The 27,722-nt window shown below is 38.8% G+C and overlaps 1 protein-coding gene across 1 annotated transcript in view; it reads left to right on the forward strand.

Moving 5' to 3' along the window:
• Nucleotides 1–27,722, forward strand: part of LOXHD1 (lipoxygenase homology PLAT domains 1) — a 112,327-nt gene that overhangs the window by 19,962 nt on the left and 64,643 nt on the right. Inside the window, exons 6-8 of the mRNA XM_072413500.1 lie at nt 442–600; nt 947–1,145; nt 19,172–19,286. Of these exons, the coding sequence (XP_072269601.1) occupies nt 442–600; nt 947–1,145; nt 19,172–19,286 (473 nt within the window). The remainder of the gene's footprint in view (nt 1–441; nt 601–946; nt 1,146–19,171; nt 19,287–27,722) is intronic.

The raw sequence follows: 27,722 nt of genomic DNA on the forward strand, positions 1-27,722 counted from the left end.
AGATCCTCCTTAATCGCGCAGCTGAAATCTAATTGCCTTAATTGGCAGATTCGCGCTCCCTATTGTGAAGGCAGGAATCCGGCTGGCAGTGAGGCGAGTGTACGCGCACACTGGAGTCTGGACCGCGGTAATCCGCAAACGATGGCCGCGCGTACTTTCGCGCTTCCAGCGAGCGCGGATTTTATTGATGAATCAGGGGCTATGTCTCATCTCCCTTATTGATCAGAGTTTACATAGACTATACATACATACCCTATACATGTATTTAAACACAGACAAGAACATCATAACATCATGATTGTGCCATCTCTGAGTTGGCATCAGAATCCAAAAAATAGGTTTTGACCATGGATAATGCCTACAAAAATTGAATTGTTACACCATCACAATAGCATTCATGCAGTTACTACAACATTTTGCTGCATTATTGTATTTGTTTAGGTCTACATAAAGATGAAAGGAAGCAAAGGGAAGCTGAACAAGACTCAGCTGTATAAAAAATCTTCTCCAGACTCTGAATTTAAATTCACCAAAGGTTCAACTCACACCTTCAAAGTATCTGGGCCAGAGATTGGGGACATTAAAAGCATAACTCTGGAGGTAAGTGTTTACTGTACCGTATGTTCCATTGGCCTGGCTCTAATTTTCAGTGAGAGAGTCAGTTTCTGAGCTATTTGTCCTTGGAAATAGTTGTTCCGTGCAGGGATGTAGAAACTATCCTTTAAAGTGGTTTGGATTTTTATTGTAGATTAACAAACAGGGGGGGGGGGAGGCAATAGGAGGAGATCATCTTGTTTTTTCCATGGTTTCTTTAATCTAAGGGAATTTTATGATTGCGTTTTAAATAAAACAACATGGCAAGTCTGTTGACAGAACTGCTAAATGAACTGTTTGACTTATCAGGACATTAAAATGATAATTAAGTCCACTCTGACTTTTTACACAGCATGACGGCTTGGAACAACAACACGCCTGGTATGTGGATGAAGTCTTTGTCACCAACACAAACCGAGATAAGTCATGGCACTTCCCATGCAAGCGATGGTTTTCCCTCTACCATACCGATTGTCAACTCAGCCGAACCTTAACACCCAGCATCAAAACTTCTCAGCATCAGCTGGATGGAAAAGCAAGCGATCATACTGGTAAGAAACAACATGAATTTATCATCAATGGGCTGTTAATACTCAGACATGCATCTTTTTGCCACTGACTTGTAGTGTACCATGGTGCACTGTGTGTACAGGCTTCTAAATGTGGTAAAAGCAAAACATTAAAAACATAGATTATGTTTGTTTTCATATACATAGTGAACCTAAATTGTACAGAGATGGCATAGTGTGTGTATGGCCAGCTTAAGACAGTCAAGAACATCACTGATGACTGCTCAGGTGAATAAGTGCAAATCAAGTCAGTTCTTGACTAAACCTGTAGAGAACATTTCCTAACAACACATCAGGCTGTACTATTACGTCTCAGTATAGTACATACCGGTAGGTCTATCTACATCTGTTTTGCGCCTGTAGAGAACATTTCCTAACAACACATCAGGCTGTACTATTACGTCTCAGTATAGTACATACCGGTAGGTCTATCTACATCTGTTTTGCGCTCATTGTGCTGGTAACATGAGTACCGTTGTTACACGAACAACAGCAAGATGACAAGCTGCAGATCATGTTACCAGCCAGAAATGTTAAAGTCCCTAACAGGGTTGATAAGCCACTTTTATATCAAATACCTATCAAAAGAATCAAATATATAGATATAGTTGAAACCTTTTTCTTTTTTGCAGCCTAGGTCATGTTGGGGGGATTTCCTTCATTGTAGCCAGTTATTATTATTATTATTACACAGTATTTTTTTTAGCATCGACATATAATGCAGCATTTTACAAAGTCCATAGTGATGTCCCCAGCTGTCCCTCAAAGGAGCTCACAATCTAATATCCCTATCTCAATCACATGTCAATAATACAGACTAAGGAGAATTTTGTGGGGGGAAGCCATTTAAACTAACTGCATGTTTTTGGAATGTGGGTACCCGGGGAAACCAACTCAAACACAAGGAGAAACTGCAAAGTTTATACAGATAGTTTCCTGTCCAAGGTTCAAAATCGGGACCTAGTGCTGCAAAGGCCAGAGTTATAGAAGCAGTATTTAGGGATAAAAATTTTTTTTTTAAATACTGTAGGTCTATAAGATACTTACCCCCCCCATCTGGTGCTTTTTGCCTCAGAAAGTCTCTGTATCCTTCTGATTCTGCTGCTCCTCTGGGTTCATCCCACTTGGTTTCAGCCCAGGGTGTCATGGACCAACCCCAAGATATTCCCTAATGGTGAATCAATCAATCAATCAATCAATCAATCAATCAGTCATTCAATGAAACACTCCCATTTAAAACATATGCAACTGAAAGATTCACCTGCAGTGTATGTTTGGTAAATGTCAGATTCACTGCTTCATAAGTATGCCCCTTATTATTTAAACATAATCTCTAAATTGTGTATTTAGATTTAGAAATTCACAGGCATTTTCTGAATTTGCAACATTCATTATCATAATACCTCCTGCCATAAACATTTAGGTGTTTCTTGGTATAGGGTGACTGTGATGTGTACCTGCCTCTCAATTGTTCTTTTGCATTGTCACCCTGTTATGAGTTTTTAAATACATTGGGCCTGAATAATCAAAGCTGTCCAAGGCTGGATAAGATATACTTTCAGCAGTGAACCTTGGTGATCCAGCAAACATGGAATGGATTTCTTAAAGCCATTTGCTATTTGTAGGTTCACTGATAAAAGTGTATCCTCTCCAGGCTCATTACATCGGCATGGTCCATCATCGGAAAACCCATCTTGAGAAATGCTGTGTGGCCATCAATGAAGCTGCTGCAGAAAAACGTTGAAATAAGCAATGTAAAGAGGGAAAACAGTATTTTATTAAAAAATAATAAAGGGAAAAGCTATGATAGTCGTTTATGATACACAGTGCATTAGCAACCTCAATGTTATTTAGTTAGGATTACATCTACTTAAAATCACTAGTAGCTTCCTAATGGCAGTGTCTTTGGAAAATAATTTAATCCATGCGTGGAACCTTAGCTGAGTATTCTGTTTTGTTAAGAAGTGTAAGCAAAAGGTAACCTAAGCCTTTCAGATGGGAAACTAAATCATGTCGTAGTAAGAGTAGAGATATGTCAATAGATAGAATTCAGGCAATAGAAAGTCACTTCCACATACCATTGGCCTATCCGCGTTCTTTTATTCGTCACGCTCTCTCGAGGTTTCTTCGCCTGCTTCGAGCTTCATATTTTTTTAAAGAACTCATTAAACTTGAGAGGCTTCTCGTTTAGCAAGCAGTGCGGTTAAATACATTATGTGATAGCTTGCAGACCTTTTCTTCCACCTGGCTCTGTGGAAGTCATACCTAGAAATCTATGCACGCTAGACTCTATAAGTCATGAGCTGCTTCCGATCGATCTAATCTGACAATATCCCTGACACCTGAAGAATCTACAAAGGACATACGTTACTGGCACCTGGGATGTGGTGGAAGAAGAGGCAGCAAAGTCAGGAGGCTGGTAGGAGATGTTGTATTGCCTTGATTGGTTCTTAGAATGCTGGGATATTCCACATGGGCAGTAGTGGAATGTAGACTGTGGTATTCAATTTGACTTGATTGAAGGTAGTTGTAGTATATATTCAAAGAGTACACATTTTAAAGCCCAAATCCAGACTTTGGAGTTGTTCTCCAATACAATTTCATTACTCCTTACTGCCAATGACCTATTATTTTGTTCATCATTTTTGTAGTACATGTACGGTCTCTTTAAATACCCCTGAAGAAGCCCCAGAGGTGAAACGTATCGGGACAAGAGACCTCATTTTGCTTGGTTCTAACTAATCAATACTATATCTATCAGTAGGAATCTGATGTCTAGCTATACCATGCTTTTTTGTTCACAACACGCAACTGGGAACTAATTCTAAATCAGTTGTCATGACCTTTGAACCATGTTTTTATAACACAATTGCTCTGATCCAAAATCCACTATTGCTATTTGTATATTTCACATATGATTTGTATACTTTATTGTGTGAAATATTTCTTATTGTTTTAATATAGTTTATTTTATGTATATGCATTAATATACATGCATTACACAATATGTTACTTTGGCCACACTACAAAAACCCTCCTTTTTGTTTCCCTATACATTTGTGTTCCTAGGGGGTGGCCTCTGATTTTATAAACTTGGCTTGGTAGGGGATACCACCAATTAGTTTCTTTTTTTCAACTCTTCAATACAAATCAAGGGAGATTAACAACACACAACAATACACAACTAAGGGAAAACTACTACAGAGAAAACTTCTTACCCTTCCTCTGATAGTTGCGAGTAACTGATTCTTCTCTGTTCCTTCTCTCATGCAGAGTAGCACAGTGGTGGACTCTAAATATATGTCCCTCAGAATATATATACCTTGCCTTCTCTTCTATTAAACTGCCTGTTGGCTCTTGTGTGGTGTCATGGGATCTGCATTTGATTTGGGGGAAAGGGTCACGATGGCTGCATGAAGGAAGGTGGGAAAGAGTTTGTTATGGAGGCCACAATTGTTATGGCAGAGGGGAATAGGGATGAGCGAGAATGCCTCACATTTTCCCCAGCCAATCAGAGAGCACTAGAGCTTTTGAATGGGGAAACTTGTAACCCATTTAACCTCTAGTGCCGGGGATCGCACACTGAGCTAATCAATGAATGCAGCGCCGGCTGCATTCATTGATTGGGGCAGGCCGCAATCTTTTTTTTTTTAAATTCCAGCTTGAGTTTTTAAAAACTCGCTTGCTCATCCCTAGAGGGGAATAGTTATCATGGTAGCTGTCTTTGTTATTTAGATTAATGTTATCCATGATTTGTAGGTATACCCCTGTACTCTTGCATTTCCCAGTGCCATTGGAGTTTACCAGAAGGTCATATATGACAGACAGTCAAGCGAGATATCCAAGGGTCAGAGGCGAGAGAGAAGTCAGGAGGTCATACACAAAAGTCGATCAGCTAGACAAGGTATCCAAGGATCAGAGGCAGGAGAGCGATAAAGAAATGGAGTCAGAGTCATACCCAAGACTAAAGCTACATACACACTTCCAATTATTATCGTTGGAAAACGAACGACGAACGTTCATGCACGATATATACGACCGATCGTATAGCACCGATCCTGCACATAGAGATAACGACACAATCGTTCGTAGATATTGTACACACAATAGATACGATCGTTTGAGCGATAGAGGAACTATGTGCACGACAGGAAAGTGAACGGACGTTCGTTCATCACGCATGCTCTGAACATGGCCGATCAACGAACGACCGTACACACGAACGATGTTCAACGATCGTCGTCCAATCCGATCCGTCAGTCCGGTCGTTCGTTTCCAGCGACTTTCCTCGTTCGTCGGCGTCGTTGGTTACTTTTTTACCAACGATTTTTTGCCCAATCGATCGTTCGTCGTTCGATTGGAACGATAAAAATTGGAAGTGTGTACGCACCTTTAGTCAGCCAGATGAGGGATTTAAAGAAACCAAGGCGAGAGAATAGGTCAAGGAGAGGTTAAGGTCAAGCAGAGGTTGGGGCAGACACTTGGCGTTCGGTCACATGACTTCCAAGTTTAGGTAAGGTAGGTAGCTTACCTAAACTTGTAAGGTAGCTAGGTAATGCACTGCATGCGTCACTAACTTTGCAAGTCTCACTTAGTTCACAGTATCCTTGAAATCACCTATTAGTGCTGGCCTAGGAGGGGAGGGTTATTCACAAAAAGCTGTACAACCCCCAGCCTAGTCGTATGTGTTGTTCTATGGATTGTCTTGTTGTACAGCATGGGTCTACAGCATCAGTCTTCCTATTCTGCAGTAAGACATTTGGGGATTGTAAGAGACTAAATCAAATGATTTGTTACAAAATACCCAAATCCAGTAAGCTCCCTGTAAAGTCTCTGTAATTATTAATGTTCTATTTGTGCTAATTCTTTAGTGAATGACTTACTATGCAGGATGTTTATGACTGGACTGCATTTCTCAACTTTCTAACATGAGGGTACTCTTAAAATAATTTTCAGATCTCCAGGGAACCCCGGCTATCATTACTATAACCACAGCTCACAGTACATTAGTGTGGTGGTCAGTGGGAAGAATATCTCTTACGTTGCTGGCCATTGGGAAGAATGACGCCCATACAAAAAAATAATTGGTGTCAAGTAAACTGACCGGAGAGATCCAAATTGCTCATTCCTCAAGGAACCCCCGGCAACCTCTGGAAGAACCCTGGTTAGGAAACACTGCTCTAGAAGGTTCTAGATAGCACTCACTCACAATTACAGCTTAATAAGCCATTTGGCTACCAAGTTAGATACTTTATACACTACAATGAGGGTCTCCATGAGTAATCTTCACTCACAAAAAAAAAAACTCTTTCTGACAAGACCCTGGGGAATACACAGCAGTCCAAATTTATTTGGTGCTCTTGCATGTCTTTACCCACAATGTTTCATTTGCTCTGCATTCTGTATAGGAATTCCCAGAAAGGATAGCGATGCCTTACCTAGGAGTTTCAAAGTTGGGAAATCTTCTTACACAAGTAGATTATAACAAAGAATGAGAACCCCCACAATATAATTGGGCCTTACAGAAAACCAAGGGAGATGGATAATACAGGTGTATGATTCCAGGTAACTTTCATTGTGTGGGTGGGATAATGCATCATATAGGGCTAAAGCTGCAAAGGTCATACTGCACCACCTAGTGGACAAAATCTGTATGTTACAATCCCTGTGTTTGTCATTAACTTTTCAGGCATTGATGTTACTTAATGTTACTTCCTTTTTTTTATCTGACTTTTCTAGCATTGATTTGACCCTCTTTTTAGTTTTGCTTCCTTTTTATCTAAATTTTCAGATTGAGTTAGGTGGTTGGAGTGCACATAATGTCAATTGCCTGATCTGACATACTGACTATTCTGCTGAGTTTGCAGAAAGTTAACAAAAATGTAAAGAGGCTCCACTTTCATCCCTATTCTTATATTTAAAACAATGCACACCCAAAAAAGACACAGGTACAGAAACAACTTTGGGTCACCAGAGTAAAAGCAATCTTTTTATTGCCAAAATACATTGTTAACTCTAAATTGATGAGCTATTAAGACTTTTAAAGTGTTGCCTGTGGACAATTTTAGGTGCCATAGTTTCTTGTTATTACATGTGCTTGTACAACGTTCAAGTTAGATAGTTTGTTATCTTTTTTCTTGACCTCATCTGATATATTTTACAACCTGCATAGATCCCAACTGTGTCCCTCTTCCAGATCCAAGTCCTTCTGTCTTTCTTTTATCCTCAGTTGTCTCTGGATATATATACCTCAAAAAAGTCTTCATCTAAACTCAAAATTATTCAATTTTTTTTATTTTAAAAAGCTAATATAAAGGAAATATAGTTGAAAAAAAGGTGGATTTATTATTATTGTTATTAATATTAATAATAAACAGCACCAACATATTACGCAGTGCTGTACAATAAATAGGGGTTGCAAATGATAGATGAATACAGACAGTGACACGGGGAGGAGAGGACCGTGCCCCGAAGAGCTTACAATCTAGGAGGTGGAGGAAGTATCACACAATAGGAGGGGGATATGGAATGGTGGGAAGTAGTGAGGGTTTCAAAAGACATAAGAAGACGGGTAGGTGAGTATGAAAAGATGGGTTTTAGGGGTTCTTTTAAATGAGCAGAAAGTAGGAGCAATCCTAATAGGATGAGGAAGACCATTCCAGAGAATAGGGGCAGCTCTAGAAAAGTCTTGGAGCCGTGCGTGTGATGAGGTTATGAGTGAGGAAGTCATTAGTATGTCATTGGAGGAGCGAAGAGAGCGACTAGAGGGGTATTTTTCTATCAGGTCAGAAAGGTAAGTGAGACAAGAACTGTGGAGGGATTTGAAAGCAAAGCACAGGAGCTTGAATTTGATTTTAAGGTGAAATGGAAGCCAATGAAGAGAACTACAAAGAGAGGCAGCAGAAGAGGAGCGGAGCGAAGGATGGATGAGTCTGGCTGCAGCATTCATATTAGATTGTAAAGGAGAGAGTTGCGATTTAACCAATCATTTTTTAGTTATTTATGTTTTATTGTTCTTAAAAAGAGGGGTTATTTTTGGGCATGTTCCCCTTTTTCTGTTTCCAAAAGTTGTAAGGTATGCACACAAGTTATCTACCCTTGTTATCAGTGTCTTGCTTTGTATATCATTGCACATTAGACTGCATAGTTGTCATGCAGTTGCACAAAACTCACTGGAGTAAAAGGCACAAAGACACACCTTGACTGAAAAAGCATTTCAAGCACATTAACTGGATCTAAAGCCCAGGCATGGGATATTGTTTTTAAAGCACCCCGAAAGGTTTTTTTTTTAATCTGTAGCTGCAATATTCTTTTTTAATCCTCAGCAGTCACCTGTAGTACATAATCTCTGCCACTAGATGTCCCTAGTATTTCAGGTAGAATGTTACCCAGAATGACTCACCTGGGAGGACAGACTGGGTGTGCAGGGCATTATGGCTCTGGGTCATCATTATGACACTTTGTGCTCTCAGTATATGGACGCAATGCTAATGTCATTAAAAAAATTAGTATAACATTTGGGAGGGACTTCTGGTAGGCCCAGAGGGGGACTATGGAGACCATAGATGGGCTTTAAAATCTAAAATTCGCACTCAGGCAGGTTGTTTATTACTGAAGGGACAGGTGATGTCCCTTCTGCAAAAAAGGAATCTTGCCTTACTATATGTAGCTTTTAAAGTACACCCACCTCTTCTTGCTCTCGGACAAAAGTAACTTGTTATGTAAATTTACTTCCCAATTGAGGGGGCATTGTAAACTACCTGCTTGCTTGCAATTTTTTATTTAAGTTATTTTTTTATGTATAGTTCTGCTTTGAATACAGCAGTGTTGGTCAAATGCCTTCTTATGTATCAGGCACTATACATTGATGTGATGTAGAATGGCCAGCAGAGGGAGTGCTGGTCACATTACAGGTATGGTACCCATATTGGATCCATGGATAAAATGACATTCCAGGAAAGGTCCTTGTAGCAGGATTAACCATCTAACTGGATAATTGGATATACGATGCATTTAAAGAGATCATATAATGGTTTGCAAATATTATATACCTTAATTTGGTATACTCAAAATAAAAAAATAAATAAAATCAAGTGAATATAAAATGCATGTGAAACTCTATTTTTTTTTAACATATATTTCTTTATTTAGCTTGTTAAAAAGCATATTACTTACAGGCTTCATAGCTCATGCTGGAATTTTTAAATTCATGTGCATGAGTCAGAAAAAGTAACTTAAACAGCCTCCAAGCAATGGGCCTAATTTAAAGCTCTCCAAAGCTGGAGAGAATACACTTTGATCAGTGAAGCTGGGTGAGCCAGCAAACCTGAAATAGATCTGGTCCAGGATTCAAAACATTTACTAACAAATAGCAAATTACTTTGAAGAAATGCAATCCAGGTTTGCTGGATCACCCAGCTTGGATGGCTGTAATAAACCAGGCCCAGTGTCTTAGTTTTTGCTGAGAACTCCAAGTGTGACTCAGCAGCGTGTGTGTCTATGTGGGGGAGGGGAGTCTGACCTCTGCAGGGGCACCACTGCTTCTGACAAAAAGCAGGGGTCCTTCGCTCCAGCATGCTGTCAGGGGATAGGCTTTTCTACTTTTTTCTAAAGACTTTTCAAACTTTTTTTTATATGCCCTTAGAATGTATATAACTCATTTACATTGAAGGTTATTTTGGAATTTACCAGAGCCAAGCTACACACGTTTAGATATTCTGATCTTCTTTTAGATATGGCTTCCCATTTGTGAATTGTATTCACTGCCCTTTCACATGGGGTGATCATTTCTGGGTGCATGTCCTTCATGTGTTGTTTACGAGTTACATGGATCATACATGGGTCGGTGGTTGTACGTTACTGGAATCAGTTCTCATTGTGTTCAGTCAGCTGACTGTATCCCGACATCCGGCAGGGTAGACCTTGGCAGAATTTGCTGAGCAGGCACCGCACACCTGTTATCATCAACAATAACAAGATAATAAGCTCATATAAATACACTTGACAAGTGTAACTACCGTTTCCCACCAGCATCTTGGTCCATTTCCCAGTTTTCTTCTATGCTCCAATACCTTCTTTTGTTATCAGCCATCTGCCCATAAAATAGCGTAGGCAGTGCACATGTGAACCAGTGCTAAATGTGACTCTTACGGTTATTTATAGAGACACGTCGAGGGTGTGGATCTTTTTAATTCCATGTCATTGTATTCAGCTTGTACTGAGCTGTTGTCCAGGGTTTCATAGGGAATACCGCTGACATATCTAGTAGTCTGGCCCTGACTCATCAGGATGGAGCTGTTGATGTGCATGATTTTTGATTGCTAGTAACTTATCAATACATCAGTCACAGTCACATCCTAACTTCCTCAAACCCAACCTCCTAGATCTACCAGATATGTGATACTCTGTACGCAATACCCTGCTTGCATTGGTGCCAAAGGCTCCCAAGAAAAATACTGACACAGTATACGGTGATATTTTTAGGAAGCACAGTGGCTTATAGGTTAGCACTCTATAGGTCGCAAGTTCGAACCTCGATCAGGGCACTATTTGCATGGAGTTTGCAGGTTCTTCCTGTGTTTGTGTGAGTTTCCCCTGGTAACTCCAGTTTTCTCCCACATCCCATGGATAATGTAGTTAGGTTGATTGGCTACCCCCAAATTGACCTTAGACTGTGCTAATGACATTTGACTACGGTAGGGACATTAGATTGTGAGCCCCTGTAAGGAACAGCTAGTGACATGACTGGACTTATGACAGCATTGCCTAATATGTTGGCACTAAATAAATACAAGATAATAATAATAATATTAGGGAGAACACTTATCCAGACACCTAGGACTTCAGCATGGTTGGCCACCACTGGAAGGTGTCTGGAGCAGCAATATGACTAAAAAACCTAGAATTAGTTTTGCACCCAACATGTCTGAAATCTATCATATTCCCTTGTTGTATAATAATAGGAAGCTTTCTACCGCATCATACAACACGGTGGCTCACAGGATAGCAGTCGGGCCTTTGCAGCACCGGGTCCCAGGTTAAAATCTCAGCCAGGACATTATCTGCATGGAGTTTGCAGGTTCTCCTCATGTTTGCATGGGTTTCCTATGGGTACTCTGGTTCCTCCCACATTCCAAAAACATGCAGTTAGGTTAATGGGCTTCCCTCAAAAAAATGCTCTTAGTCTGTAATAATGACATATGACTATGGTAGGGACATTAAATTGTGATCCACCTTGGAGGACAGTTAGTGACATGACTATGGACTTTGTAAAGCACTCTGTAATATGTTGGCGCTATATAAATACTGTGTAATAATAATAATAATAATACAGCCACGATCTGCGTATATTGCTCTTTAGCTCTTCACTTAGAGAGCTTTAATAAATCAGGCCCACAGTGTCTAAGGGAAGCAGGGCAATAGTTGTCAGCACCCAGTGTACACATTTAGTTTCTTTCTTCTGGTTACCTTTATGGCTGAATTTTGGAAGTCAAAATATGAGGAAGTTTGTTGAGGGAAGACAGCCTTGCATGAAAGGTGGCTGTCATGGGTTAAGAGCAACTCTTATCTGGTCTTAACCGATAAATGACCTTCACACAAAACAACTTTGTCTTTCCGGGGCCATCAATTTATTACTTAGGACCCCTTCACACTTGTGTGGACCATACATTTGCATGATGTTGCTTTAAACTAGCCCAGACTGTACTGAAATGGACCTGCACAATTTTTGCCAACACAGCACACTACAATGTTAAATCGTTCACCGCAATTCATGTGTGTCAGGTGTCTTCAGGTTTATTAGATTTATTATGAATAGCACAGTGATGCACTGCATTGCATTATGTGCGGTCCCATGCTTACCCACAATGTATTGCTATGAAGAGTAACTAAACTAAACTAAAGAGTGACTAAAGGATCATATCAAGCCCTTTGTGGCCAGTAATTAATATAAATGTACAGGTTTACCTAAAGTTTAGCCTCATTTTTTAGCTTTACCTATTTTGGCTGAGTCTTATATTCAATTTAAATGCTACGGGTCAGATGATGCCTGAAGTTTGATAGGGGCTGCCTTGCCAACTGCCTGTGTCAAATAGCAGAAGGCCTTCATTGAAGGAAATGTATACAACCACAGAGTTCTGTTATTTGACACTGTTATGATTCTCAAGATTCAATGTTTGAGGTCAGGCACTCTACAGGGCAAGACTTTAGGTGGCCCCTAAATAAGGTTAAAGCAAATGTACATTTTTCACAGCTTTTATTTATAGGTAAATCTTTCATAATTCTTATTATCACCCGTTGTAAAAGAATGTCCAATACTCATTCATGTGTCTTATTATCTTGTAAATTTATTAAATAATGTGTATAATTACTTATTGCAAAACCAAATAAAAAGGGGCTAAGAAGTCATGGAAAGTTTGAAACAAGTCATCTCAATTTACTCTAAACATGCTACTTTATTTTTAAAGCAAAGATCCCATTCTGATTATTTTTCTTATAGTTATTATTAATAAACAGGATTTATTTATCGCCTACCTATTATGCAGGGCTGTACTTTAAAAAAGGATTGCAAATGACAGACAGACTCAGACAGTGACACAGGAGGAGGAGAGGACCCTGCCCCGAAGAGCTTACAATCTAGGAGGTGGGGGAAGTAACACACAATAGGAGGGGGGATATGGAATGGTGGGAGAGTAGTGAGTGTTAGGAGACAGAAGAAGACGTGTAGGTGAGTATGAAAACATGGCTTTTAGGGGTTCTTTTAAATTAGTAGAAAATAGGAGCAATCCGAATAGGACGAGGAAAAATTTTCCAGAGAGTCGGGGCAGCTCTAGAAATGTCTTGGAGCCGTGTATGTGATGAGGTTATTAATGAGGAAATCATTAGTAGGAGTGAAAAGAGCGACTAGGGGTGTATTTTTCCATTAGGTCAGAAAGGTAAGTGGGACAATAACTGTGTAGGCATTTGAAGGCAAAGCACAGGAGCTTGAATTTGATTCTAAGGTGAAATGAAAGCCAATGAAGAGAACTACAAAGAGAGGCAGCAGAAGACGAGCGGTTGGAAGGATGGATGAGTCTGGGTGCTGCATTCATAATAGATTGTAGGGGAGAGAGGGGATCAAGGCGAAGCGGTGTTATTGAGATATTTAGTGCTGGAGAAAAGGTTTTTGTAATAGCGAGCTGCTTCTTAATGTGTACATTAGTCATCTATACATTCACTGTGTGGCTGTGTGGCCAGGTTATCCTATTTTTTTTCATTTACCTGTCCTCATGTTACAAACCTGGTAGCTGCAGGTGCTAATTACTACTCCAGTCATTGTACACACACCGGGACTTCCCTTTGTTGCTGAGGAATTTGATCACAGGATGGCCAATTGTACGTTGTCTAGTCTATTAATACACCAACAGGGTTACATATTGCCGATGCACTAAATAATTACTGTCACAGCATTATGACAGGACGGGTCAAGAAAGCAAGACAAAAAAACAAAGAACAGAATGGAATTGTAAGAAATGAAAGGATTGTAGGGGATTTCTAAATGCCTTTCTCCTTTTTATGCAGTCTTCCCCTCATTAATCACTTAATGATAGGTAGACTCATCTGTCTATATTGAAGTACAACTGAGCCATCTCTTTCTGTAAAGCGATCCTAAACTATGAATAATGGAGAGGGAACTCAGTGCAGTAAGATAAGCTAGCCTGGCATATCTCTTTTTTCACGTTGCTTTCTCTCCCGGTCACATGACATACGAAAGAGTAAGTAATTTTTCATGAGTTCACTCCTGGCAGGACGAAGTAATAGAGACAGGTAGATATTCCTACCTTAACAGCAAGAAGCAACATCAGAAGTTTAACCATGCGCCCCTTCTCAGGTCCGTTTAATTGAAGGGCCTGCATTTGATTGGCCAGGTTTTCATATCTCTGGCCACATCGTTACACAAGTCGAACGAAGGGGCAAAAAGTCAGGTTTGAAAGTAAAGCAAGGGCTCCATGAATAAGTGATGGCACCTAAAAAATATAAAGCCCAGAGCCAAGAAGAAATTGAAGAGGGCGAGGAAGATGAGGATGTAAAAGAGAGGTCAGTTAACGCAAAGGATAAGAAGAAGTCTACCGGCAATAAACCAAACCACATTAAAAAAAAAAGTTCATCAAAGCCAATTGATGCTCTATTGGAGGAGGAAGAGGAGCCAGAGCCTGTGCAAAAGTCCAAGAAGAAAGGTAAAGAATCTTTCCAAAAGCCTAAATCAAAAATAAAAGAAAAGCTTCCAGTCTACGAAGAGCTTGAAGAGGTAGAAGAGCTCGAGGAACTAGAAGAGGAAGAAGAACTAGAAGAGGTCAATGATGTAGAAGATGTAGAATTACTAGAAGAGGATGAACAAGAAGACTTTATAGAAAATGACATTGAAACAATAACAGAGCCTAACAATAATGACATGAAAGAAAAGCATAAAAAAAAGAAAAGGGATGAGGAAGAAGAAGAGGAAGAAGAAGAAGATGAAGTTGTAGAGAAGAAAAAAAAGAAGTCAAAGTCAAAGGATTCTTCAAAAGATGGCGATAAGAAGAAGAAAAAAAAGAAGAAGGACAATGATGAAGAGGAAAACTCAGAAGAAGAGAGAAGTTCGAAGAAAAAATCCAAAAAGTCCGGCAAAGATTCAGACAAAAAGAAGGGGAAGGCCGACAAAGCCAAGAAGCCAAAGAAATTAAATTACCTTGAACAGTATGAACAGGAGCTGCTTCAGTACAGGTCGGATTCATCAAATGAAGAGGAAGAAGACTACTACAAGAAAAAAGGTGTGCTTACTGTGTGTTGACTTTAGTATAGGCTCTTATCTATAAAAACAAATGCAAAAAGGCAACATTTACTTGTAGCCTATGGGATATAAGGTACTAATTTGGTGGTGGAAGCTTAGAATGAAAGCTAGTCTCTGATAGGCTGCCTAGAAAAACATCCTTAGTCTTTGCTACAGTATTTTTAAATTAGGTTCTAGGTATGTACAGTTGTATAAAGGATTTTTTTTGTAGCCGGTTTACTAGTTAGCCACAATGAATAATAACCTACACCAGCTATAAAAATACACATAACTTTTTTAAACACAATGAGGTCGATTTACTAAGGAAATTTAATCTGTTTTCACACCAAGGTAATTTCAAACCTTGCAAAGGATATATCACTTAGCTCAGTGAATATGGAAAAAATATACATTGTGAAGAATATCCAAAAACATGCAAGGAAATCTAGAAAGGAGGATTTTTTCTTGTACAATATTGGATGTTTGATGGCAGCAATGCTTTATCTCATCGGCTATATTGCTTTGTTAAATTATCCCCCGTGTATCGTGATATGACACGTATTCCCTATTTTGTTACCTCTTTAATGCTTCTTTTATTTGATATTTATTATTTAGCATTTTTTTTATTGCTGTAAAAAAGGTTATTTTTTATGAGTGACTATCTACATAGCCGAAAGTTAGGAACACCTGACCTTCACACCAATATGAAAATGTTGGACTCATCTTATTCCAAAGCCATGAACATTTACATGGAGAGCCCAATTTCACATTGCTTTAACAGCCTCCATCCTTCTGGGAACGTTTACCAGGATTTTGAAGTGTGGGAAATTGTGTTCATTACAAAATCAAAAAATCATTTGTGAAGCCAGGTATTGATATTGGAGAGGACCTGGGTCACAGTTGGAGTTCTAATTTATACTAAAGATGTTTTCTTTTCAATACAATTTAATTGAGAATATTTATGCTATACAAAGGAAAATAAAAGCGGGCATTATTGAGTAAATCAAGGCCAAATATTAGGCACAATAAGGAGATGGGATGTAGAAACTTATGTTGTAAAGATTCAAGTGTTATCGCCATTGCAACACCATAAAGGTGTTTTATAGGGTTAAGCTCGGGGCTTATGCAAACAGTGGGCTTGATTTATTAAAGCTCTGCAAGGCTGGGAAGGATACACTTTCATCAGTAATCATAGGTGATCCAGCAAACCTGGACCAGATCCATTCCAGGTTTGCTGGATCACCCAGCTTCACTGATGAAAGTGTATCCTTTCTTGAAGAGCTTTAAAAAATCTGTCCCAATGTCATTATTTTGTTGGCTAAGTCTAAAGAGGCACAGTTATGTCGGTATAGAGAAGAGCCTTCTCCAAACTGTTGCCACAAGGTTTGCAACACACAGTTGTTTAAAATGTCTTTGTAAGCTCTAGCACAGGGGTGCCCAACAGGTGGAATACGATCTACCCGTAGATCACAAAGGCAACGTGAGTAGATCGTGGAGCTCTTCCTTTCAAAATAAACTCTATGGTGCACAGGAGTTATTAAGTCCAAGTTTTTATTGCTGGTGCATCATTTTGATATGGTCATTTTAAAAATAGCTTGCAATAGCTTATTAAAGCACTCCACAGGTAATGAATTACCATAGCTGTGAATCTGAATGAGCTTTTAAAGAAATTCTGCATTGCCACAATTTCCATATGGGCTGACAAGTAACCCTTGTAAAAGGCACAACACCAAAAAAAGCACCACGAGAACTACCACACAGGTAAATGTAATCTATGGATCGGCCATGTAATGTTAAGTTATCTCGGGGCCAGTGGTGACACATTTTCACCTCTTTTGGGAAGATGTGGAAATAATGGATCCCTTCACATATGTGCATGCTTTGCAATTTGTCACTGGGAGAAGCAGTACCTCTGTTCATTCTTTTCTATTGGAACATAACTAAACAAAACATTACCTTGTACTGTGGTGTGCTAAGAATTAGGCATGTTGTATGAGTGGATACAGGTCCACTAGAAATAAAGGGGTGCACTGCAAAAACACATGAAAACCCCTGTTTCCAATTCCTGTTGAAACAAATGCAGAATGCATACTGTAAGTGTTAATTCAGTACTGTTATAAGTCAGGGCTAAGGTATTGTATATGTATAGTAAGAATTGACCTGTGGTTTTGGTAGTTTTTCATCTGTTTGAGGTAAAGTATATACAAAGCAATTTGTTTTCATTATTGATTATTCCCCCCTCCTATTGTGTAATGCTTACAACACCTCTTAGATTGTAAGCTCTTTGGGGCATATTCCTCTCCTCCTGTATCACTGTCTGTATCTGTCATTTGCACCCCCTATTTAATGCACAGCTCTGTGTAATATGTTTGTTACCGTAATATTAATATATAATATTATTAGCTTTAGGAAGATGTTTCTGCAAATTTTCCACCAGAACCATTGGAGGATTTCTGGTGATTATCTAAAATTTCTCTTTACTTTTAGTGCCAGAGACAATGGCCACCAAAAGAAAAATAGAGGGTGAATCTCCCTAGAGGGCATGCAGACTGCATTAAAAACCTAATGGGGTTCTCACTCCCTCACCAATCCACAAAAAACAAAAAAATGTTAAAAAACCAGTTACGCTTATGCTAGCCATACAAGGCTCGACTTTCCTGTTAGATCAAGCAGACCATTTGATTGTTTGACTATAAACCAGTGCTATATTTTGGAATTTAATCTTCTTACAGTGATCAATATTAGGTGAACGATCTAAACAACCTTGACTAATCACATATGAACATTTCATGGAATATACTGTTTTGGCAATTTTAATCTTCTAGATTAATTTTAGTTTAAATTTTGATATATGAGCACATATTTTAAATTCAGTTATTTTTGACCGACTCCCTACCTCTGCAGAAATTTTGTTCCAAGCATAAACTACTCTTTCCGTACTTTCTGAGGGTAGTTCTGAACAATGCTCCTGCTAGTTTGAGGCTGTGTGCTCTTGTTCTTAGCTTCATATTTAACATTCTGCCCACCTGAACTTCATTCATACTTTTCATTTATATAAATATTTCAGTTCCCCCTTTCCCTTCTTCCCTTAAAACTGTACATGTTAGGTTCCTGCAGTCTCTTCTGATCTGTTTAATCCCTGTGGCCCTTCACCATTCCCTTGCCTATCTCTGGATCCATTCTATCTTATTCTTCTATCTTATTCTAGAGAATACTCTAGAATTAGAAACATTATTATTAAAGAGGTGTAGTTGCTGCTGATCCCTCCAATGAGAGACCCCACAATCATATATATCAAAATCATCGTAAGGATTTTTTTTGCCTTCCTCTGCATCAACTAAGCATAAAACTGTGTGTGGGTCTCTGAATAGAATATGCAGGTTTTCTATACATATATATAATACTTTTTAACTTATGTGTTCCTATTGGTTAAACATATTTTTTTTAACCTATGTAAGACAGAAGGTATGGCTGATTATTATTATTATACAGTACTTATTTAGCGCCAACATATTACACAGTCCATAGTCATGTCACTAGCTGTCCCTCAAAGGGGTTCTCAATCTAATGTCCCTACCTTAATCATATGTCTTTAATACAGTCTAAGGTCAATTTTGGGGGAAAGCCGATTAACCTAACTGCACGTTTCTTGGAATACAGGAGGAAACCGGAATACCCAAAGGAAACCGGTGTATCCATGCAAACACAGGGAAAACATGCAAACTCCATGCAGATAGTGTCATGGACGAGAATTGAACCTTGGACTCAGCGCTGCATAGGCCAGACGGCTAACCTCTGAGCCACGATGCAGATTAAAGTGGACTTATTATATCCATATCTGAAGTTTGGCTGTATTACAGTGATTCATTAGTACAATATAACGTAACAGAGGAGTTTGATAGGCATGCCCTGCCAATTCCTGCTTGTGATTGTGTCTGTGGCTTACATTGAGGGAGTAATCAAGCAGGGTTTAATAAAAAAAACACAAAACACTGTCTGGGTATGGCTTGCATCCTCCACTAATATGCCCGCAATCTCAGCTACACGGTACTTCATAATGGATGATAAAGTGCACTCAGACAAAGAGTAGCTACTGATATCCCATTGGCAGTGCCATATTTTTAATATTAAGGGTTGCCATAGTCTACGTCCACTTTAACAATAGATGTTTGCTATTGTTCATAATAACTTAATGATGATATTTTCTTCTTCCTCTTTATAGTTTATGAAGTGGTCACCATAACTGGAGATGTACGAGGAGCCGGCACCGATGCCAATGTCTTTGTCACTCTCTTTGGGGAGTTTGGAATTACGCCTAAGATCCATCTCACCAGCAAGTAAGTGCAGTGGATCACACAATGTATGTTTCAGGATCTGTTCCTGATTTATACGGCTCTATCAATGTGTGAATACATATAATCAGGACATCTAGAATATAAAAGATTCTGTCATGGGTCAAGATTCTAGACAGGTTTACCAATGTATGCATATGAGGAATAGAAATAGTCATCTTATATGAGGTTTTCTAAAAGCACTACAGACAGCTCAGGAAAAGAACAAGGAAAAATATGTAAATGAGGTAAATCTAGCAGATGGGTGTTGGTTTGGGACCAAATGTGGTTTGCCTACAGATCCCAATGATGGCTATTCAACCCAGTATACTTTTTGTATGGCACCTTGTGCACTGTAGTGTAATATAATTCCTGATTTTAGCCAACATATATCTGAATATGCATTAATCCTTCTTATTGGTATACCAAAGTACAGCATCTATGATCCATCTCCTGATCTGTCCCCTAGTCCTGCCATTGCCTATTCAATGCTCCAGCACCACACACCAGGTTATCCTCCTTGACTGTAACCTGCACATCCAAACTGATTGACACCATTTATTCAACCCATTTCCTCTGAGCCCAGGGTGTCATAGACACACCCCTTGGATTGCTTCATCATTCTAACCCGGGATTACACTATAATGCTGCAAATCACATCACTCAAGGTGACTACATGAGAGCTGTCCCACTATCAAAACGAATAAAGAAGAGGGAGGGGGTAACAGTAAGCTTAGCTTGCATGTATTGTTATAGGAGGAAGGCAGCTGAAAAAATATATTTTAATGCGCTTTATGGGGAACAAATTGAAGACTTGAAGGAGAATACCAGGAAGCTGTCTGACCTGAAGCTGGTCTCCTGAAAGAGGGGAGTGCAGGTCTCTTCACTTAAAGCTCTAGTTTAATACAATCTATATGTTATATTTAAAATAATATATTTTTGTTCTATAATTTCATGTCTGCTTCCCTAGCATGTGGATTTAGAACATGTTCAATCAAACAGCACCTACATGTTTTACATTATATTTGCAACCTTCTTTTGTTTCTGGGGAACACAATATTACTTCATGGCTGTCATAAAACACTAACATCACAGTGAGGTTTACGTAATCCAGAGATAAGATCTTTTATCTCTCTCTAATGTTAATGGGGACATTGGACATCTGAACTGAAGATATCATTTCAGTATATTCCTTTCCTCCTGATCCTCTGTGTACAGCTCATGTAGCTATATAAAGCAAGTTACAGTAAGTTGTCCCTTCTTATTGGACTTGCCACATTTCTACCTGTAATTTACATTTTAATATAAAAAGTTCAGAGACAAGTTAAGAGTAAATTTAATAAGTTATACTCAAGCAAAGTATCACTTTCTGTTGTATATAAAATGAGTGAACAGAAATCGTGTAATTACATACTTACATTTTTACTTTAGGGTAATTGTAAAGGGGTTGTTTTAAAATATATTTGTTAGAGATGAGTTGTGGTACTATAATATATGTTAATGTATAATGTTAGATTAAAGTTCTGTATCTGCTGATTATTGTGTATGTTGATGCTATTAGGATGTTACCTATTTTTTCACATGCCTATATGTTTTGGGAGGGCTGGTAACCTAGTTGGGGTGCTCCAAAAGTAGTAAAGATGGCACTGATATGATAAGAAAGGCCTCCTGCAGATTTGGAGAGTGTAGTGTGTGTTGTACTTCTAATGTATGTAATCATAAAGCTGAAATGAACAATTACACTATGAATTGAGACTTCCCCCACCTTTCAAGGGTTTAATTCTCACTTTGTAAATGTTGTCCCACACTCCCAGCACCTGGTGCTCTTCTCTTCCCTTTGACGTGCTGAGTTGGGGGATTACCCATGGCATCCTCACTTAAAATGCAGGACTAGGGGTCTTTCATTGTACCTGATGATGCCAGGCCTGCAACAGGCAGATGATGTGCCTTAGAAAAGAGGTTTTATGGTATCGGTCACAAAGAGGATAAAAAGGATAAGGCCAGTAAAAGTGCTCTTTTACTGAAACTCCAGGCAAAAATTAGTATTCAACCCATGCAGTGTGGAATGGGGGAGGGCTGTAGACCTGGGGCATGCTTTGATATGGTAGTATCCCACCTACACCTCCCCAGCCATAGTCATTCCCCATTCCAAGCCATTCCCAAAGTGCCAAGATTAAATGCATTGCAGAGATCTGCCCACGCATTAGTAATCCTTGTTTAGCTACCCTTCTAATGTTTGCTGTGCAGGGAGTTCTAGTGCTGTCTAGATACATTTTCTGTGTCATACAGGCATGCAGTTCTTAATGGCAATTAACACACGACCCACCTCCTCCACCACTTTCCACTCTACTCCTGTTTGCTTGTGCATGGAGGTGCCTGGCTATGAGTAACAGTCATGGTAGTACAACTGTCAAAATTATGGCTTTGGACTGGCTTGGTGGACATGCTAAGGTGCAGGGATATGGGATCAGAGATTAACAACAAGGCCAACTAGCCAATTGTAGTGGGAAAGAGAGTCCCAGGTGTTCACCATCAGGCCAGGCAGAGGTTTCCTTTTTTGGCTGGAACAAGCCATAGTAAAAAAGACTATATTGGCTTGAAACAGCAGTTACCTATAGAGGATACATCTAAGTGTATTGCCTTAGAGTTTGCGTTTCACAAGGCACAAGAGCATATGGGAAACAATTGTAGTCTCATCCCTCAACACATGCCTTGACTAGGTCCTTCGGGGTAGGTTCACCAGGGAAATTTTTAAGTGAAAGCTGTAGATTTATTATATTTTTAAAAACAACTTTTCACATTACATTACCGTCTTGTATTAGATTTTAATAACTAGATTTAGAGTTACTTCCAGGATTGCCATCTCTGCACCTTATATACAAATATCACATTATTATTACTTTATTGCCATCCAAGTCAAAAATTTCCAGCCTTCCCTAACAGAAATTATGATAATCCCTCTATATATGTTTAATGTTTTTTGATATTTTGTTGTTGCAAAGTGTATAATATTTTATCCTCCTGACAGCACAGACAAGAGGTAACAGCGCAGTTCTATGTGTTAGGAGCACTGAAGACATTTATCCTGTGTACACAGTGATGTGGTAACGAAAATACATGAGATTTCAATGGGCTTTTATACACTTTTTTTGCCATACTCCCTGAACGAGTGTTTCGTCTGCAAACGCCATCAATTGGAGGGCTTGCCTGGATAAGCAGAGACAATCTTATCGCATAGCATGAGAAATCTCCATTAATTCCTCCACTACAATTAGTCGACCCGAGGATTAAGGACCCGTGGGTTCTGCAGCCTGATAAGCTCCACTCATTCAAAATCCTTTCAAATGATGAGATTTTAATAAGTTTGCGGCCACTCTTGTTATCCACTCGGCGGCGAAAGTGGTACTCTACAGCTGCTTAATCTTTGTCTCTCTAAAAACTTTCATTAAATGTTTGACGGCAGCTAAAAATATGAGAGAATATCTTAGAAGGCTCTATGCTTTCATAAAAATTTGATATTTCAGGGTTAGGTGGGTGCTGGTCAGTCAAAGTGTAACTAAACCCAAAACTTTAGATCTTCGCATTTTGATAACTCAAGTAATGTACATTGGTGTGTTCGGATTACACCTTAATGCACTGAGGTAGCCATTCTGCAGCATCCTAGGGTTCCTTTAAGGGTTGCCAGGGGATTCTCGAACTGTGGCTGTCCACCCTCCCATCTGATGGTACCTGTATAGCGTGGGGTCTAATGATACAAGCATGACCCCAGTAATCGTTTTACCACTCTATAAGAATTAAATTCGAACCATCACGCTAAGAGAGACATTCTTCACACATCATCAATCAATGATCATCAATGTAAGGGGCAGTTTTCCAAAGAATTTATCTTAGCAAGTGTTTTCCGAGACTTGAACATTATTTTAGGGTTCCTCCAGAGTAATAAGATTGAGAAAGGCTTTAATAAGGCAAATCAACTGCTTCACAGCCCCCTTAACACATGGCAACATAAGCCATTGTTCTACCTTTCATTAGAAGGAGTCTTTTTTTAGCATGTTTCAGTGTTCCAGTATCCTATTCATTGTCATTGGGCTTCTATAGGATTAGTTCACAGTGATGGCAGAAAAAACAGTTTCCAGTTGCTTTTAGAACAGCCTCATTTACTTTGGTCATTTACCATGATCAAACATTTGTGTTGTTTGGATGTCCAGTAGTAAACTGCCCCTACCATCCCCATCAATACCCTAAGGGCAGCCATGGTCAGGATGCTGGTCAGAATGTCTTGACCATGGGCCTGAAATGTAACCAAGCCACAACCTTTGTACACTGGTTTTTAATACAAGACATAATGTGTATTAACGCACTTATTGCACCCTAGAGATCTAAATGGGCCATAAAATTTTATTTTTGTTTGTCCATCAAAAATAGTCATTGCCTGGAGACAAAACTTATCACCTTGTGTGAAAAATCTACAGTAATTCCTCAATATGATTAGTCAGCCTGAAAATTAAAGACCCTATTGGTTCTGCAGCCTGATATTCACCACCCATTCAAAATCCTTTCATGTAATGAAACTTTATAATCTAGATTTTAGTTTACATTGGATTATTAGATTTTAATAAGATCACAAAATATCCAGCAGAGAGCATTGGACACTTGAAGTACCTATGGCCTTTAATTGTTGGTAAATGTAAAAATGTCAGCACTTGGGAAGGATGTACAGTATGACATCCAGCATCTACCCTATTCTGAAATATTAGCTTTGGGTGTATCACCCTGTAAATGCACAGCCTGCTTCCTTATTTTACTGTCAAGCCCACTGTGGCTGATTCATCAAACTGCAAGAGCACTTATGATGTGCTAAAGTGGCACTAAAATCCCTATCACAATGTGATAATAATAAGTATAATGTGAGAAGCCACTTTAGCACACTTGGTGTGCTTAATTGAACAGAGCCATTAAATCCTATCCAGAATACACTGAATACATATTTAAATGTAATTAAAAAAACCTTTTACAAATCTTTTTTTCGTACAAGGCCCTACTCCATCTTATTTTTTGTATGGCGAAAAACATCTGAAATTTCATGTATTTTCAGCTTTTATGTTGATGTTGTATGAGCATGCATTGACTTTCTTTTACACAGCTCTAGAAAAGCAGACTGCCCCTTCAATCAGGAATTACTGTATGTTGGGGTAAAACCTTAAAGGAATAAAGAAGTGGTCTGTGCTCAAAGCAACCAATAAAATTCACATTGTTTAATTTTGCTGGTTGCTGGGTACACAGACATTTTTGCTATCCTGCAGCCTGCATCCATTAGCCCCAATCAGACCCCATCCAGCAAACTCTGCTCTCAGCTTCCAGCTGCCATGATATTGGTAAACAAATAGATAACAATCCAATAAAGATCCTTGTACCTACAATCTAATTGTAGCTGCTGCTGATCTTTGGGGATGATGGGCATTGTAGTTCAACAGCAGCCTGACTGTCATAAATGATGTTTTGTTAGTTAAAGAGAATAAATACGGTAACAGAAAGAGTGCAAATTTCATGTATTTAAAGGGTTTTGACAAATTGGAATGAAACAAAAATCCTCTTAGCAAGTTTGCTATTGAGTTAAATAAAAAAGCTAATATTGTCCACAATCCCCCCATTCCTATTAATTGTATTGATAAAATAATAAAAAAGTCAAATGTAACCATAGCTATCCCTTTATCAAAAACAAAAAGTTATGAGTAATCAAAAATATTCAAGTTGTTCTAGAACAAGAAGTAAGGGAAATCGTTTAATGGTGACCTCTGTTCCTGTGCCAGCTGTGTAAGAGAGTTATCCTAATTTAATAAGATTTCTTCTTTTTCCTGTTAAGATACCAGGACAGGAAATATAGAGATATCCCCCTAATGATATTCTGATCACAAAAATAATAACAGGCAAATGGCAAAATGAACTGGTAATGTTATCAGGTAAAATATAAATAATGGTAATTCCATTTAGCCATTTGATTCATTCACCCAGATACAATTTATTGCCTGAACAGCCTCACAGTGATGAGACTATGGATTCTGTACAGCGCTGCTTAATATGTTGGCGCTGTATAAAATATAGGTTATTTATTATAATTTATCCTACTTTTACACACCTTCCTGTATCTTCTAGTCTTGCAAACTACCTAACAAACTGAAGCTACAAATACTTAAAACATGCAAGACTGAAGAAGGCTAGGTCTGTGCAGGTCTGACTACATATGGGTGCTGTGGTTGTAGAAGGACAGCTAGGGCAATAGCCTCCGTTTTCTTTCCATCAATTCTTTAGGTTTCTGTCCTTTGCAGGAGAACAAATGCAATAGAATCAGTGTGACAGCAGCCCCTTCTGTTTTAGGAGCATTGACAGCGTGCTTACTACACCCCAATATTCTTTGCATTCTTTTGTGGTATTATTTGCTGGTGATATTTTGAACATTTACAAGATATAATAGTGCCAGAGTGAAAAATGAATGATTATTTGTATCTGTATTTTCATACAGTGATAACTCACTGGTTGTTAATGCTGAATAATGATATCAATATTATATAGGTACTGTGGGTATTTTTTTACAGTGTTCCTGCTGTAAGATAAAAGCTCAGCTTTTTTCCTAATCTGATTTCCTAATTTTGTATAGCCTTTGATTCTATCCATCAGCAGTTGCTTCAATTGTAAGCTCGCTGAACCTATACCATGCCTTCTGTTAATTTCTACTATATACTGTATATTTGACTAAAAGCATTCTCATTTAGAACAAGGACACAGTATCATAGGCGATGACTTTAGCTTCTTTACATTTAAAAAAAAAGAATATATATATATATATATATATATATATATATATATATATATATATATATATATATAAACCTGATTAAAGCTACAGAGAGTAATACTGAAATGTAATCACATTGCCACCTTGTGGAAGAAATACAAAATAGTGTTTGAAGTTCCACTAATAGTATGGAGGCTGCCATTGTTAACCTTTTCCGTCTTCCTATCATCCTCATCCAATGGCTTTATGTACTTTGAGAGTTTCAAGTTTGTAGGTTAGTTCTGATGTCACAACAACTTTCCTAATCAGCATGCTTGTTCTGTTTTTTACGCCATTGGAAAACCATTTTAGCCAGGCATTAGGCATAGTGCCTGGATGTCCTGAGGGCCTCCATATTGGAAGATGCCATTGCTGAACTCCTTTTAAAAAAGGCTAGTTTCCTGATGTGTCTTGTTTCAATGATTTCCAAGTCATTGATCCAGAACAAGCATGCAGATCAGGAGAGTCACGGCAAAATCAGGTTTGCTGGATTTCCCATGCAGTCTCCTACAGCTTTGGAAAGCTTTGATAAATCAGGCCCACTGACTTGGGAAATATGAAAGCCATCTGATTAACATGACAACCAGCCAAGTATTTATAGAAGATGAGATTAGGAATGATGGGCTTCTTTAAAGAAAACCCATGCTGGCTCATCTATGTCCCCCTGTCCAGGAAGTGGACAATGATGTCCAGGCCATAAGTAAACAAACAATGGCCAAGCTGGGAAGAGTATACCTTCTGCTGCTGATGGGGCAGCCAGTGAATAACATAACTAGCTAAGCTTCACAGCCCTGAAACCACAAGCTGGCCCCCTCTTTGTGAAAATTGATGGGAATTTTTAGGCACCTCCAGGCTAGGAATAGGAACACTTGACTCATAGAGTCTGATTTATTAAAGCTCTCCAAGGCTGGAGAGGATACACTTTCATCGGTGAAGCTGGGTAATCTAGCAAACATGGAATAGATGTGGTCCAGGATTCAAAACATTTGCTAGCAAATAGCAAAAATGTCTTTGAAAAAACCCATTGCATGTTTGCTGGATCACCCAGATTCACTAATGAAATTGTATCCTCTCCAGCCTTGGAGAGCTTTAATAAATCAGACCAACTAGGTGTATTTGTAAGAACCGATCCAAAACTCAAAAAGCAAACAAGCTTTAAGAAATACCCACAGTTGCTCTATATAATGACATTTCTGTATACTGGTGAAATTGGAAACTGTTGGCATCACCTTCACCTAGATGACATTGGTTAATAGAGAAACACTTTTCTTTTTTTCACCAGTTTTCACAAATGTTCTCCAGCAAGCTTATTTAGTTAAAAAAAAGAGTGATATGCAAAGTGTGGTCAGCCAATCAAAATTCCTCTTACTGTACTGACTTCTATAAACAAAAACCTGATTGGTTGCCATGACTTATTTTGTATATTGCTGTTGCCCTTTGCACTTTTTAAAGGGTCTATTCACCCTAAACTGATATTTAGTTTATTGTTGGGAACCTGGTGACTGAGAAAGGTTGCAGAGCAACATTATGAGATATAAGAAGACAGTGGTTGAGACTGCCAACATCTACCCAATGATAAAATATCAGTTTTGAGAGGACTGAGCCTTTAA

This window comes from Pyxicephalus adspersus, chromosome 6 (assembly GCF_032062135.1).
Source record: "Pyxicephalus adspersus chromosome 6, UCB_Pads_2.0, whole genome shotgun sequence".
NCBI lineage: Eukaryota > Metazoa > Chordata > Amphibia > Anura > Pyxicephalidae > Pyxicephalus > Pyxicephalus adspersus.